This window comes from Bufo gargarizans, chromosome 5 (genome assembly GCF_014858855.1).
Source record: "Bufo gargarizans isolate SCDJY-AF-19 chromosome 5, ASM1485885v1, whole genome shotgun sequence".
Lineage (NCBI taxonomy): Eukaryota > Metazoa > Chordata > Amphibia > Anura > Bufonidae > Bufo > Bufo gargarizans.
Window position 1 is genome coordinate 88,914,376 of NC_058084.1, and position 14,923 is coordinate 88,929,298.

General features: G+C 43.9%; 1 protein-coding gene across 2 annotated transcripts in view; it reads left to right on the plus strand.

The window, feature by feature from the left end:
- Nucleotides 1–11,630, plus strand: part of RNF19A (ring finger protein 19A, RBR E3 ubiquitin protein ligase) — an 87,392-nt gene extending 75,762 nt beyond the window's left edge. For both annotated transcript variants that reach the window (XM_044292982.1, XM_044292983.1), the window contains exons 7-10: nt 36–197; nt 4,889–5,102; nt 9,133–9,276; nt 9,642–11,630. In XM_044292982.1, coding sequence (XP_044148917.1) covers nt 36–197; nt 4,889–5,102; nt 9,133–9,276; nt 9,642–10,305 — 1,184 coding nt within the window. In that variant the 3' untranslated portion in view covers nt 10,306–11,630. The remainder of the gene's footprint in view (nt 1–35; nt 198–4,888; nt 5,103–9,132; nt 9,277–9,641) is intronic.
- The last annotated feature ends 3,293 nt before the right edge of the window (nt 11,631–14,923 follow it).

Here is a 14,923-nt window from a genome sequence, read left to right on the forward strand (position 1 = left end):
CCCCTGTAATGTTATGTGTCCATGTTGTTTTGCAGGCATCGGAGTCCCTATTATGTTGGCGTATGTCTATGGAGTAGTCCCAATATCACTATGCCGAAGCGGAGGCTGCGGTGTGTCAGCCGGTAATGGGAAAGGTGTCCGAATTGAATTTGATGACGAGAATGATATCAATGTTGGCGGAGTGAATACTGCAGCAGGTGAGAACCGGGCGACGCTCCGTAGATGACTCCCCTTATAGTGAACTTCAGTCAGAAATCTGCCTCAGGGTTTGGAACGGGGGCAGGAACGAGCGATTGGTGGTCTTCTGTTGTCAGCGGAAGCTCCCCCATTTGTGTCCCAAGATATTTTTCTTTCCCTTCCCTTTAAAAACATAAGTTACAGGGGTTCATTTGAATAATGGGTGACTACATTTAGATTTAAAGGGATTTTCCCACAAAACACACATTCTCATATCAGCAGAGGTTGGCCCTTGAGAATAGGGACTCCATTTGAGTGGAGTGGCAGTCAAGCATTTCCCTGCCTCTCCTTTCAGCTTCATAGGACTTCCAGAGATAACAGAGCGCTGTACTCTCACATAGAGCATGAATGGAGAAGCGGCACACAAGTGCAACTTGCTGCTCCACTCATACGGGGTAGCGGGACCTGTGCTCTTGTGATCAGGGGGGTCCCAGCGTTCCCACTGATCAGACACTTATCTCCTGTCCTGTGGATAGGAATAAGTCATTTTTGTAGGAAAACCACTTTAATAGGTCACAATTTATTTTTGTTTATTCAGAATAAAAATAACTCCAGAGATAACGACTAGGGATGAGCGAACCACGCTTTGGATCCAAGATTCGTTCCCCAACTTCAACCTGTCTGCGTACAGCATTAAAATGTATGCGCCTGCACGGAAGCAGAATTCGTTAAGTCTGAAGTCTCGCAAGACTTCGGTGAATAACCTTTAGTACTGGCGGTACTTCTATACCGTAGCTGATTTTGGAGTCCTGTTTTAAAATGTTTTTAAAGTCATAGTACCGAAGGCCGAAGTTCTTCACCAAATTGTGCCTCTGCGCAGCCCATACATTTTAATGGTGTATGGAGACAGGTCTCCGTACAGCATTTAAATGGAGTTGAGAACGAATCGACTTTGGATCTGGGATCCAAAGTGCAAGTCGCTCACCCCCTAAAAAATAATGACAACAAAAATATAAATTTAATACCACACCAAAAACCATCCTAACCTGCTGCAGGAGAGAGCAGAAACCATTTGGGGTATTTTTCACATAAAAATGTATACACATATACAGATATAATACACATTACTCACAAACTTTAATAGGAATGTGTCATCAGAAAATGACATTGTTTAAATATCATTTTTTTGGTGTATTTATTCTTTAAAGAGTTTTTAACTATTTATTTTTTTTTTTTTAAATCTTCAATGTCGCTGTCGATCGTTTAATTGCTCGATTTAACAAAAAGGCTTCATTCTGGCCACTGAGCCTGAAATAGTCTGACACTTCCTATTCGGTAGAGATCACTTTTCAGCAGTCATCTCCTAAGTATTGCAGGCAGGATTGCAATTGCATGTAATACCTGTCTATAGATAACACAGGGTCCTGCATTCACAGCTTATCTACTCCCATTCCTTGCACAGGTAACAAAGTCTAGAAAATACTTCTATATAAAATGGTGCTTGAAAGTTTGTGACCCCTTCAGAATTGTCTGTTTCTGCATAAATTTCACCTAAAACGGCATCCGATTTTCAAGTCCTAAATGTAGATAATCAAACAAATAAATAAAATATTATACACTCGGTCATTTATTCATTGCAGAATATGATCAAATGTCTGTGAGTGGAAAAAGTATGTGAACCTTTGCTTTCAGTATCTGGTGTCAACCCCTTTCTGGAATGTATTGGTTAGTGCTGCACATCAGCTTTGAGGGATTTTAGCCCATTCCTCCGTGCAAAACAGCTTAATCTGTTCTGCTGCCGGGTTTCCTCACATCTCGCTGCTCACATCAGGTCCTTCCACAAGATTTCTGTTGATTTTATAAGATGAGGTTTTATATTGGAATGCAGTGTGTTCCTCCAAATATAACATTTCTCCTTGAAACCAAAAAGTTCTATCTGTCCACAAAAATCACTGTTCCAATAGCCTTCTGGCATGTCTGCCGATCCTTAGCAAACTGCAGACGGGCAGCAGTGTTCTTTTTGGCGAACAGCTGCATTCTCCATGTAACCCTGGCATCAGTGGCATGTATACCATAGTTATGTGGCCTCCTGATGTTGGACTCATGAACCTTAACTTTAGCTAATGTGAGAAGACTTTAATTGCTTAGTGGTTGCCTTGGATTCCTTTTTTACCTCATAGACTATTACACCCCTTGCTCTTGGCATGATCTTTGTTCTTCAACCACTCTTGGGGAGGATAACAATAGTGTTCATTTTCCTCCATTTGTACACAATCTAGCTCTGTATTGGTGGAGTCCAAACTGGTTTTATAACCTTTTCCAGACTTATGAGCATCAATAACTCTTCTTCTGAGGTTCTCAGAATTCTTTTTTCTTTTTTTTTCCTTTTTTTTACACTTCCACAAACGTGTTATGAAGATCAGACTTTGATAGATTCCTGTTCTTTAAATAAAACGGGTCGCCCCCTCACACCTGATTGTCATCCTATTGACTGAAAACTCCTGACTCTAATTTCACCATCAGATTGCCTTCTAATCCTAAAGGGTCACATACTTTTGCCAATCACAGATGTGAGATGCTGGATCAATTCCTCCTTGTACATAAATGACCAAGTCTGATGTTTTTGACTCATTTGTTTTGATTTGCTTATCTTTATCTACTTTTAGGACTTGAGAAAATCTGATGTAGTGTAAGATCAAATTTATGCAGAAATATAGAAAAAAATTCTCTCTGGAAAGTTTCCTATGGTCCATGTAGCTGCTATAAAGCATTTCTCCAAATGCTGTTAATAGCAACTCAGGCAAGATGCCCCCAATCCTGTACAGGAAATAGAATAAAAATCTACAATTAGAAAATAAAACAAAAGATTGAAAGAAACGGCTCCCCGCACTGCTCCTGGTCACCGCACGGCCGCCGCTGCTTCCCCCTGTGCGAGGATGAAAACATACGGTGATGGGGATGAGCCTCCCTAACATCGTGGGTGACATTAAGGAGGCTCGTCCTGCTATTGGCTGCTCCCCACCGACACCGGATGTTTCCATCCGCGCACGGGGACCAGGAGCGGTGCAGGGAGTCGGGTAAGTAGAAATAGTGTGAGGACCCGAGCGTATGGATGGGCATTTCCAGCCTCGGATAACCCCTTTAACCCTGTTCTGTATGTGATTGATAGGGGTTAAAAATGATAATTGCCTGTTTGATGGTTCAGTGCTTCCCCCTGCTGTTGAATGCTGCTGTCGCATTGCCGTGTGCAGACTCTGTGCTCGTCTCCTCCCTTATAAGGAAAGATTAAGATCCAAACTACTCGTCAGAAGAATATTTCCTGACCAGAACGAGCCAAGAGTCTCTGCGCAGCGTAACAGATAGTATTCTATGTCACATTTGGCCAGGGATGCTTTTGCACCGGCCGAGGACAGTGACGTGTTACACCCATCATTCAGTGCACTTCATTACAGTTAGATGTAATAGATAAAGGCCTGTAGTCCCTTGTGAACAGTAATGGTTGAGAAGATAAGTGTTCGATATTAAGAGATACAGCCCCTTTGCCCCTACATAGAGCGAATGCAAATGCACAATTTCCTAAGGAAAGCACACTTGATATCACTAAGCATTTCATTATTAACTCCTTACAAGTCTCTTTTAGTAACTTTTGATTCTATGTTGTACACTTCCTTTATTATTCCTGCTAGAAGGTATTGAATGAATTGCTAGCAGTTTTTAAAGAAAGGGCCAAATGGGTGTCACCATTTGGGGGTTGTCCCTGCACAGTCTGACGGTATCTAATCAGTGCTACCGGTGTCAGGCTGTGCAGTGACACTCCCTCAACTGGTAATGCCCATCTGGATTTTCATTGCAAACTGCTAGCAATTCATTCATAACTTCTAGTAGGAGTAATACCGGAATCGAAAAACAGAGCCCTAAGAAGAGATGCTCCAGACTTGCAGGAGAGGGGACAGTCCGACAGCTCCTCTATTGTGCTGTGCCAGGTTTCCAATCACTGAAATCTCTGAGCAGTACCAAAGGGGGTCTTATCTCTTTATACAGAGAACCATTCTGGAAATACGTGGTGCTCCATGATCTCCTGCATCTTTGACTGGATACAGGAGATCCTTGTCACTCAGCCGTCTCTAAGAGCCACTTCTTGTGTACTAGAAAATGATTACTAAAAGTGCCCACCATGCTTATACCCACTTTACTTTATGACACACACCCGTTAAATTTTTTTCACAATGGGCCTGTGCCCCCTGATGAAACGTACTGGATGCAGATAAAGTGGCAGGCAATGAGGTATCTGATGGGCCGACCCTGGCGTCCCACGTAGCGAGCGGATCACAGTGGGTGCTGGTTTGTGCAGTGTATTTTACCTGCCTCCTATGTTTTATTTCCTGAGAAGGCTACAGAAGTGCCCAGCACAGGCCCTCAGGTTTTCATCCTGTTTATGCCGCATCTTAGGAAAATGTTTTGACATTTCCCCTTGTAACTTCCTGCTCTCCGTGTACTTTGGCAGAGACTGGTGTTGCCGTTCATTAGGCAAGCCAGATTGGATCTCTGGTCTTCATAGCGCCACACCCTCTGATCTTTTCGGTTTGCACAACCTCTCTACCGTACACATATTACATGCTTGTGTTGTTGTGGCAGAGCGGGCATCAGATGCCAGCCTGTGACAATTCGCCATTCTTTGTATTACCCCACCATTTTGTCTTGTTTTGTTTAGACGCCACATCCGTAGCAGAAGCTCGTCACAACCCCAGTATCGGGGAAGGAAGCGTAGGAGGAATGACCGGCAGCTTGAGCGCCAGTGGAAGTCACATGGATAGAATTGGCGCCATCCGGGATAACCTGAGTGAAACAGCCAGCACCATGGCATTAGCAGGGGCTAGTATTACTGGCAGCCTTTCTGGAAGCGCCATGGTCAATTGTTTCAATAGGTAAATATCACCACCTGCTGATTAAAATGTCCGCCTGAGGAACGTCAAATAAAATACTTCTTGACTGATTCTAGACCTTTGCATGAGCTTTTTATTACTTGGCATAAGAGCCGTTAGCAAGAAAATCACTGTAGTGTGAACAGGGCGAGTACGCAGATGATCAGATGGACAACCGATGGGTTCATTCTCATTAGTTTGGTGAAGTTACCTGCTACCACCCCACCGGTTTATGCTGGTGGCTAACATCTGCACTGTCTTTATAAAATTATCATCAAGGTGTAAGAAGTCCATTCAGAGGGTGCCATTACACATTTGCGGCCGTATTGCCCTGAGGTTACCGCTAAAAGCTGGCATCCCCCTGTACTTCCTCTGGTTTCACTGACAGCAAGCAGACAGGTCATTCACTGCTGGGGTCTTCTGGATGTCCATGCACAACTACAGGATAAAGACCACTCGCTCTCCAAATCCTACAAGACCCTTTTATCTACATGATCCTGGAGGCAGATGGTAAGCATAGTGCCCTATAAATAATGGATGCACTTCCACAGTATAAGCCTAGCGAGTGATTACCTTAGGATAGCCTGCCAGTATCAGATTGGTGGGAATATGAGTGTCCGGCAGCCCCACGGATCAGCTGATTGAAAGGGCTGCAGCTCTCTGGTCAGTGCTACTCATGTGCCATACATTTGCCGTGGCTGTGCCCTGTATTGCTGATCAGTCTTGGAATTGGCCAGCTATGCTCTATATAGTACCAGGCACAGCCGCTACACAGTGCCGTGCCTGGCCAGAGAATCACAGCCCTTCAATCAGCTGATAGGTGGGGGTACCAGGAGTCGGACCTCCACCTATCTCATATTGATGGCCTGTTGTAGGGAATAGGGCAACAATATCAAAGTCCTGAAAAAACCCTTTAAATACATAATATGAAAAAGTACAAAAACCCGACTGACACGAGATAGAGCGGTGCCTGCGGGGAAAGAGACGGTGATGGTAAAGAGCTCAATAAAAGAACAAGCACTAATGCAAATCCCATTCTCTGCAACTTCTCTCCATGTAAATCCTGCAGAATACAGCTGCCTAAGTATCTAGAGGCATTTGCAACAGCTAATTTCTGCTGGTTCCGGAGTTATTTTCACTGTATAGTTCTCTGGGTCTCCTTGTGCCTCCGATGTGACAAGTTCTATTGGAGGACATATTGCAAAACAATTTTTCCATAGAAACATTAATGGGGTTTACCAAGATTGAGATATCGATGACCTATCTTCTGGATCAGCAATCGATACCAGATCAGCGGGGATCTAATTCTCAGCACCCCTGCTGATCTGCTGTTTGAGGAGGCCACTGTGCTCCGTTGAGTGCTGCAGCCTCTTCCTAGGCCAGTGACATCAGTCATCAGTCACGTGGCCTATGCACAGCTCAGTCCCGTTCACGTGAATGGCTCTAGGCTGCAATACCAGGCACAAACACTATACAATGTATGGCGCTGTACTTGGTGAGCTGCAAGGAGGCCGTGGCAATAACCAGAGCAAAGCAGTCTGGCAGCTGATCGGTGAGGCTCCCAGGTATCACAGGGGGTTGGTATTATGCATGGATGTGCTGGTCTTCTACAGCATCTCTCCGTTATGGCAAATAGTGGGAGTCTTGAGCAGGGAACCCTTCCCTTTCTATTATATCCATATTAGAAGACAACGCCTTTAACTCTGAGGGTGAATATGGCATACAGCTGCATCGCACAGAACCCTGGGCACTCTCAGTGTATGGCGTACAACACTGCCCAGTTTTCTGTTGGTGTCTCAATGTTTCCATAGGCCTTTTCTTCGCCAGATGGAGGCCGACTGACCTTTTTGAGCTCCATCTCATCTGCATGGATCAGCTGTTTTTGTTTTGTACTGTAAAGGAAAGCGTGCAGCATGGCATCTGTCACGTTGGGCATATGTCTCTGGTGTATTTGCCCGTTGGCAGGTTCAGACGTCATATATACAGAGCCTAACCCGGTGAAATGGGTGTGAACCTATCATAGACTAGAAATTGCTGTACTAATTGGTTGTCTCAGCTCAGTTCTGGTCTTGTGTGATTCCAGATTCTTGAGTAGTATTTCGTGGTAAGCAAGCGCCAGACCATTTGTTAGCCAGTTAGGCTACATGCACGGGCACAGACCGTGGGGCAGCCGCATGCGGATCACGGACCCATAAATTGGGGTCTGCAATCCGCATCAGACAGTCTGCACTGCAAAATAGTGCATGCGCTACTTTTTTGCGGTTCGGAGGCACGACCAGAAACGCCACGGAAGCACTCTGTAGTGCTTCCGTGGGGTTCCGATCCGTGCCTCTGTTCAGCATCTCCTTGATTGTGGACCCATTCAAGTGAATAGGTCTGCGATCCGTGATGCGGAATGCACATGGCCGGTGCCCGTGTATTGCGGACACGCTGTATGCGGGCCACAATACAGCCACGGGGAGCACATGTAGCCTTAACGGTACTAAATTTCAGGCAAGGTTGTGGTGGTCGAATGCAGTAGAAATGCCACAAATGGAAACCAGAGCTCTCTTAAAGCTACACTGGTCCTGTTCTGGTGGCAAAACATGAAGGTGGTTCCCTGAGAACATCACTTCTCAGAAAGGAATCTGAGCTCTTTGCTCTTTCCTTATTTCTTAAAACTCCCATCCAGTTTCTAGGAACCTCAATTAGCAGTTAGTTACCGACTCTGAAGAGCTTGGTTACCAGCAATGAGAGTTTGCTTTTCTTTGTGATGTCTTAGCAGTTGCATAAAGAGGAACTCTGTTGCAAAAAGAATTCTCATTATCAGGCAATCATCTCCTTCTAACCTATCACTGTAGATCAGAATACATCGGGTTAGTGGTAACCATTGAGACCCACGGGTCTGCGTAGGAACTGTCTACAGTAACCAGGATTTTGCAAAGTTGCTTTATTTTTAAGATTTCATATAAATAGGAGCGATAGGGCCGCAGATGGAAGCAGCTCTTATATTACTGGGTACCTGAGTACCTCAGCAGAACCCAGCTAAATCAGGCCATGGATCCCACGATGTGTTCAATGTATTTTTATATCGTTAAAGGCAAAACCCTATCTATCTGCCTTATATTAGAGCATATATATTGTATAGATCGGGGGTTACCTGCTATAGAGGAAATGTCTGGCTGTTCCCCCCACAGCTGTTTACTGGGATGTGGACCGTATGAGACGACCTCTCGGTGTTTCTGTAAAATCACTAGGAGTTGTGTTTTTAGGTTATAAGTCAGTGGTTCTGTTGGAAACTTTGGGCTTAGTATGAAGAAAGGTGTCTTAGGGCGGTGACCCATTTCAAAGGAATACTAAACCTAGAAATGAATGTTAAACAAGAACAAGCCATATAGTTGTCCTCGCGGTTTGTCAGTCTGTCGCACTTTTTGCATGGACCTGGCGCACACAGTCAGCAGAGAATAAAGGGTTAATCTGCTGATCAGTTCCATCTATGGATGGGGCAGGCCTTTATTTCTTTAGTCCTATCTCAGACAGGTCACAGCAGGGAGGCTTCTGCTGCAGCCACTTCTTACAGCTTGTCACAGGAGGAGGAGGAACATGGCAATGCTCTTGGGACACAGGGAGCGGATCTATAGATTTATCCGTTTTAATCATACATAATATTTCTAATTATAATACGAGACGGAATATGACCAAGGGAAAGCAGAAGTGAGGAATTTTCTGTGTTTGGTCCTCCTTTAATTCCTTTTACTACTTTTAATGTACTACCTGTATTATGCACCTTCACCAGACTAAGGCATCTGTAATGTGTCCACTTGTTAGCATCCATGTTATGGTCATAGGACCCGGATTCCATGGTTTGAATGAACTTATCTTAGATCGCCATAAGGTTTTATAGTGTGGTTCCTTAGAACTGACGTTATTCTGAGTTTAAGATATTGCTGCCGTCTGAAGCAGACCTAAAAACAAGGTTCCTTGGTTATTGATTATTCCAAGATATGACATAGAGGCCTCTGCCTAACGGGTTGTCCTCTCTTAATGTCCACAGGCTGGAAGTCCAAGCAGACATACAGAAGGAGAGATACAGCCTGAGTGGAGAATCAGGCACTGTGAGCCTAGGAACGGTCAGTGACAACGCAAGTACCAAAGCCATGGCTGGCTCCATCCTGAATTCCTACATCCCACTGGACAGGTACGGGTCATTACATTATGTCTATTGATTTTAGATTTAGGGTTCTCTCACACAACCGTAAGTGTTTTGTGGTCCACAAATTGTGCATCTGCATGTGTGTTCCACATTTTGCAGAACACACACAGCCAGCCCTATGATAGAAATGCCTATTCTTCTCCTTGTTAATATACCGGACATATAAAGTCGGCATTGCCGTAATTTGTGCCAAAATTTTTGAGACATCACAAGTTGTTTAATACAGTTAAGAATCATGCATTTTGCCAGCTTGTCCATGGGCACCAACATAGTTAATACTAAAATTTGGAATAAAAATATAATATATATTTTTAAACACTGTTTTCTTATGCGTAATTCTTATTTTTCAGGGAAGGTAACAGCATGGAAGTTCAAGTGGACATCGAGTCTAAACCAGCCAAATTCAGGCACCATAGTGGTAGCAGTAGTGTTGACGATGGCAGCGCCCCAGCTCGGGGCAGCATGGGTAGCTCAGGAGCTGGGCAAACGGAAAGTAAATGCAGTGCTACCAAATGGTCCAAAGACAATACTGCAGGGAAGAAATGCAAAGGCAAGCTACGAAAGAAAAGTAGCACCAAGATAAACGAGACGAGAGAGGACATGGACGCTCAGCTCCTGGAGCAGCAAAGTACTCATTCCAGTGAATGTGACTCCCCTTCTCTTAGTGACAGCTTGCCATCAGTGGCAGACTCTCATTCTAGTCATTTCTCAGAATTTAGCTGCTCCGATATGGAGAGCATGAAAACCTCCTGCAGCCACGGTTCCAATGAGTATCACACTCGCTTTGTTACGGTCAGCCCACTCCCCGAAGTGGAAAACGACCGTCTAGAAAATTCTCCTCAGCCTGGTGGTGTCCCAATGGTTAGCATCCCTGTTCCTTGCACAGATGTCCCTCAGCTGAGCTATATAGCGGAGGAGGGGGCCAGTCAGGGCTTACCCAGCCCAGGGGAGAAGACGGACCCCGAGAATGATCCAAAAACAGAAGGGAACTGTACAATCCAGACGGACATCTAGGCCTCTTATTGCTGCAATACTACTTTCTACCACTAACCAGTTCTGCTCACATGGAAAGCTTTGCAAAATGGTGGAAACCGTACTAAATAGAACGGCAGTCCTTCCACTGCTACGTACCATTGATTTAAAAAAAAAATCCATTGTTTGAAAGCTTGTGACCACACCTTGGTGTGGGTTGCGGGTCACCTGGAAGGTCACAGGATGCCTAATTGAACAGGTTATCTGCCATACCTGATACTACAGGAGGCTTGCGCGCACTGCAAAGGCGGCCACACGACGTTCTGTGAAGACGCAGCTGTCCGTGTTACTGTAACAGGGTCATAATTAAAATCGCTAAGTAACTTCATTCCAAAATCTGGAGGAATGTGTGAAGTGTTTAAGTTAGCAAGTCAGTTTGCAAGAGTTAAAGTCATGCTGGAGCAGAAATTTTTAAATGTTTATTTTATCTTTTTGCACAGAAAGTCAGAAAGAATACTAAATTTGTCCGCATATTCGACATCACTGGTGTTTAAATCCAAAATGGAGTCTATCACCAGTTCAACTTATCGCAGAGGGCAGTGTCACCTGTCATCTTCTTGGGAGCAGACCATCCTCTCATGTTTTGGTGCCTTCAGCAAAGACTGGGTTTTAAGTGCCTGGTCATGAAAATTTGTACTAAATGTTGCTAGTTTTTTTTATTTTATTTTTATTATTCTGCTTAGTCCTCTACGGCCACCTGAGAACTAGACTATGCCCTCCAGGCCACTGACGGTGGTAGATCGATTATTAATGTCTGTCATTAATACAAATGTATTCACCTACCAAAGACGCACTCAGGCTTTAGAGGAAATATGTACCGTATATAGACATCTACAATCGCAAATAAAGCACAGTGCAGGAGCTGCACACCTACAAGGGGTCGGATGTGGAACATGGCTGTGATCTAGTTTTCTACTTTTATCATACAAAAAGGAAGGAGTGAAAGTCTGCGAGTCCAGAAGGTGGTCCTCGAACATTTTACTGTTAATCCGTGCAATGTGTTTCACTTTGACAATGCAAAACAGTTGTTGGTATTAAAAAAAAATATAATAATAAAAAAAAAGTTGACGTTCCGGTCTCTGTAAGTGTTGCCGAGAAGGTGCTAATGATTGAGCCGGAGTGCTTCTCAGAAGTGATGCCGTGTGCTGCAGTCCAATATGATGATTCCAGTGACCTGTTTAATCCGCTTTTAACACTAGTGCCAGTTACGTTGGACGACGCTTGTTCCTGTATTTGTATATGTGTTTTATTTTGCTTATAAAGATGCGTGTAAAAAGCATACCGAATAAATGTCTGTGCTGACCGCCCACAGTCTGTCATTTAGCATGTGCACGACGTATTCTGCTAATGGAAAGCTTGTCCTTTGCTGATGAGCAGTAAATGGGGCCTAAAAATATAAAAGCTGTATCTAGCATCTCATTGGCTGATCTGGGGGAATGAGGGGGGTGTCTTTGCTTGAAAGCAATACACTGGTGACATTTTCTGCATCACTTATATTTCACTCCTTTATAAATGTCTGCAAAACGGACATGTTCTATTTTTTTGCTGGGCTGCAGACAAAGTGAATGGGTCCGCAAAAATGTGGATCAGATGCAAACTAAAATCACGGTTGTATGCATGAGCTCTGAGCATACATATGAGATAACTTGTCAGTAGTATGAGCTTGTTCTCTCTCCTGATTCTCCAGTACATACATGCTCAGCTGAGTATATGTAGTGATTGGGGAGAGGTGGAGCAAGATAACTAGTAGGGAGTCCTCTCCTGCGTAACGTAAACCAGACGGATCCGTTATGCAGGCCATAGACTTCTATTATGACGGAATGAAGAACGGAATTCCTCCAAAGGCATTCCGTTATGCATTCAGTCATGGAATTGCGTTATGGTCCGTGGTAACAGAATTCATAACGCAATTTAGTAAATCCCACAACACAAACTTCAAAATATGAAATTTGCGTATCTATAATAACTAGCACTGGCTTTTCTCCCTCAGAACAAATGGAGTGGGCTTTTGCTGCTTTTGCAGTTCAACATGCCCATTCTTATCTCCCCTGACATCGGTGGACAGATGGGAGGCCCCAGTGCACATTATGCAGTCGTCATACACAGATCTGACATGTATGACCAGCCATGCATAGAAGCTAAAAATTTGCCAACTTGATAAGGCCGAGTTCACACTTCAGTTATTTGGTCAGTTATTTCCATCAGTAATTGTGAGCCAAAACCCACAGTGAATCCTACCGTACATAGAGATAAGGTATAATGGAAAGATTTGCACCTGTTCTGTATTTTTGACCCATACCTAGTTTTGGCTCACCATGAGGCCTTATTCACACAGTCAGATTTTGAGCCAAAACCGGCTGTTGGTCTAAACACAGAACAGGTTCCCTAATCTCTGAGTAGGCTTCACTATGGGTTGTTGGCTCTCAATAACTGATGGAAATCACTGACCAAATAACTGATGTGTGAACACTGCCTAATTTGGCGTGGGTGCCTCCCGTCTCTCTTCCGGCAGCAGATGTTAAAGGTTTTTCAAGAGTTTTGAACTGACTCCTGGGACCCCAGCTGTTTGAGAAGGCAGTAGCGTTTGCAGTAGTGCCGCTCATTTAGTACAGTGCAGTTGCCTTCTCAAATAGCAGATCGGTGAGGGTCCCAGGTGTCTGACCTCCACTGATCACCTATACAGAGGATAGGTCATCAGTTAAAAAAAAAAAAAATTGGAAAACCCCTTTTAAAGGGCTAGAGGGATCAGGAATGTTAAGCTGTGGAAAATAAGTTGCTGTTAGAAGGGTCTGGTTGCAGATTAGTTCCCCTCCCTAACCCTATTTAAAAAAAAATAATACACGCAAGGCCGAAGCAAAGTGTGCATATGCATGGGAGGAGGTTGGGGGTTGTATGGGTTGATGCTGTGATGGCTAACATCCAGCTGTGGGAAAAACTACAACTCCCAGCATGCGCCATTCAATTCAATGGAGTTCTGAGAACAGTCAAGCAAGTGTACAGCTTGGGAGTCGTAGTTTTACCACAGCTGGAGTTCCGGAAGTTAGCCATCACAGGGTTGATGTAATTTAGCGGTAGTATGTATGGTGGTGATCCGTTCCTTCTTCAGGACTGAGCTGTTGATGGCTGTTATTCGGATCACAGCTGAAGTCTGTCACATGCACGTCCCCCTGAAATAAGTCATACACCAATATAATGAATGAAAAAATATTTAATAAAGCTTCTGGTGTGATAAATATGCTGTAAGCAATCCATGTAAAGAAATGCTACAATCTTCTCACTATTGTACAAGTCGGAAGTCCCAATATAAAGCAACATGAAGTATGTACAGTGCATTTTAGAATGAAAACTGCTGTTAATGGAACAATAAAGATTTGTGCATACAAATCGGTCTTGAGGGGCGCTGTTGCCAACAGCGACAAGACAGAAACCTGGATGTTGGTTGCTATTGCCAACATTGCAACTTTTTCATTGTTAAATTGAGCCATAAGGCCTAATTTAATAGAAACTCATTGTGCAATATATGAATAAGAAATCAAAAGCCGGTGTCCTAAACCATCCATTAGGTAATCGGCGCTGTGCAGAGCGCTTCAGCAATTCTGTTCAACATGAAAAAGGATAGTTCAGTCCAGTCACCTCTAGGTGGCACTACAGAGACTGTTTTCTTCCCATTTTCCATACTGTCCTCGGGAAACATTGCTCTAAAAACTTGCACCGAGTCTCGCGTTACCTCCAGAGTGTCATTTGGGAATCAGAACATACATTTAGTATGCAAGCGGTAGAGGAAGGGGGTATGACTACAGGATCAGACTACAAAGAGCATGTAGTCTGTTACCATGGAGACATCTAGATCTGCAGTGGAGCTGAAGAAATAGGTTTTTATTAACTTTTTTTTTTTATATTAAGATGCATTAGAACATTATAAGGTAGACCTTCCTCCTTCCACTGTAGACCAATAGTAAAGCCTATAATACTGCCCTTAGGAGGATTTTCCTAGCTGACATTTATTGCCTCGATATATATGTAAAGTTGCTTTCTTATAGGAAGGCGGTTTCATTTCTGTTGCCCAGGACCATATTATAGCTGAGGTGCTGGGTTTTGTGACCCCCCCCAATACTCCTGTATCACAGCATACAGTCAGCTATTGTGATAGGTGCTGAGGTACAAGGCCCAGAGTGTGAGGTCTACCCTAACGTAGAGATTTATACACACACAGGCTGAGGGGGACACAGTCTCAGATAACCCCCCAAGCCAGCGCTGGATTACCAGGTAATTCACATGGCAATCTGCAATGGGACTATTCTTACTGCATCCTGGATTACCAGGCTCTCCAGAGTATCCTGTTCCCAATTAATGCCATTTTAATAAACATCATTAACATTTAGAAATATATTCTTCTATTATACAAAATCACATCAGGACACAGTACAACAATATTACTATACGTAACGCTGGAGACCATCCCCAGGCAGGGCGGAGGAACGCATGGACATTGTTCCTGACTAGTCTGTGTTATCTAGATTTATTGGCCTCTTGAGGTCTACGAGGATGATACAGTGGCTGCTACAAGTGGTACCTTGGAACCGAACCAAAGTTTGAGAAC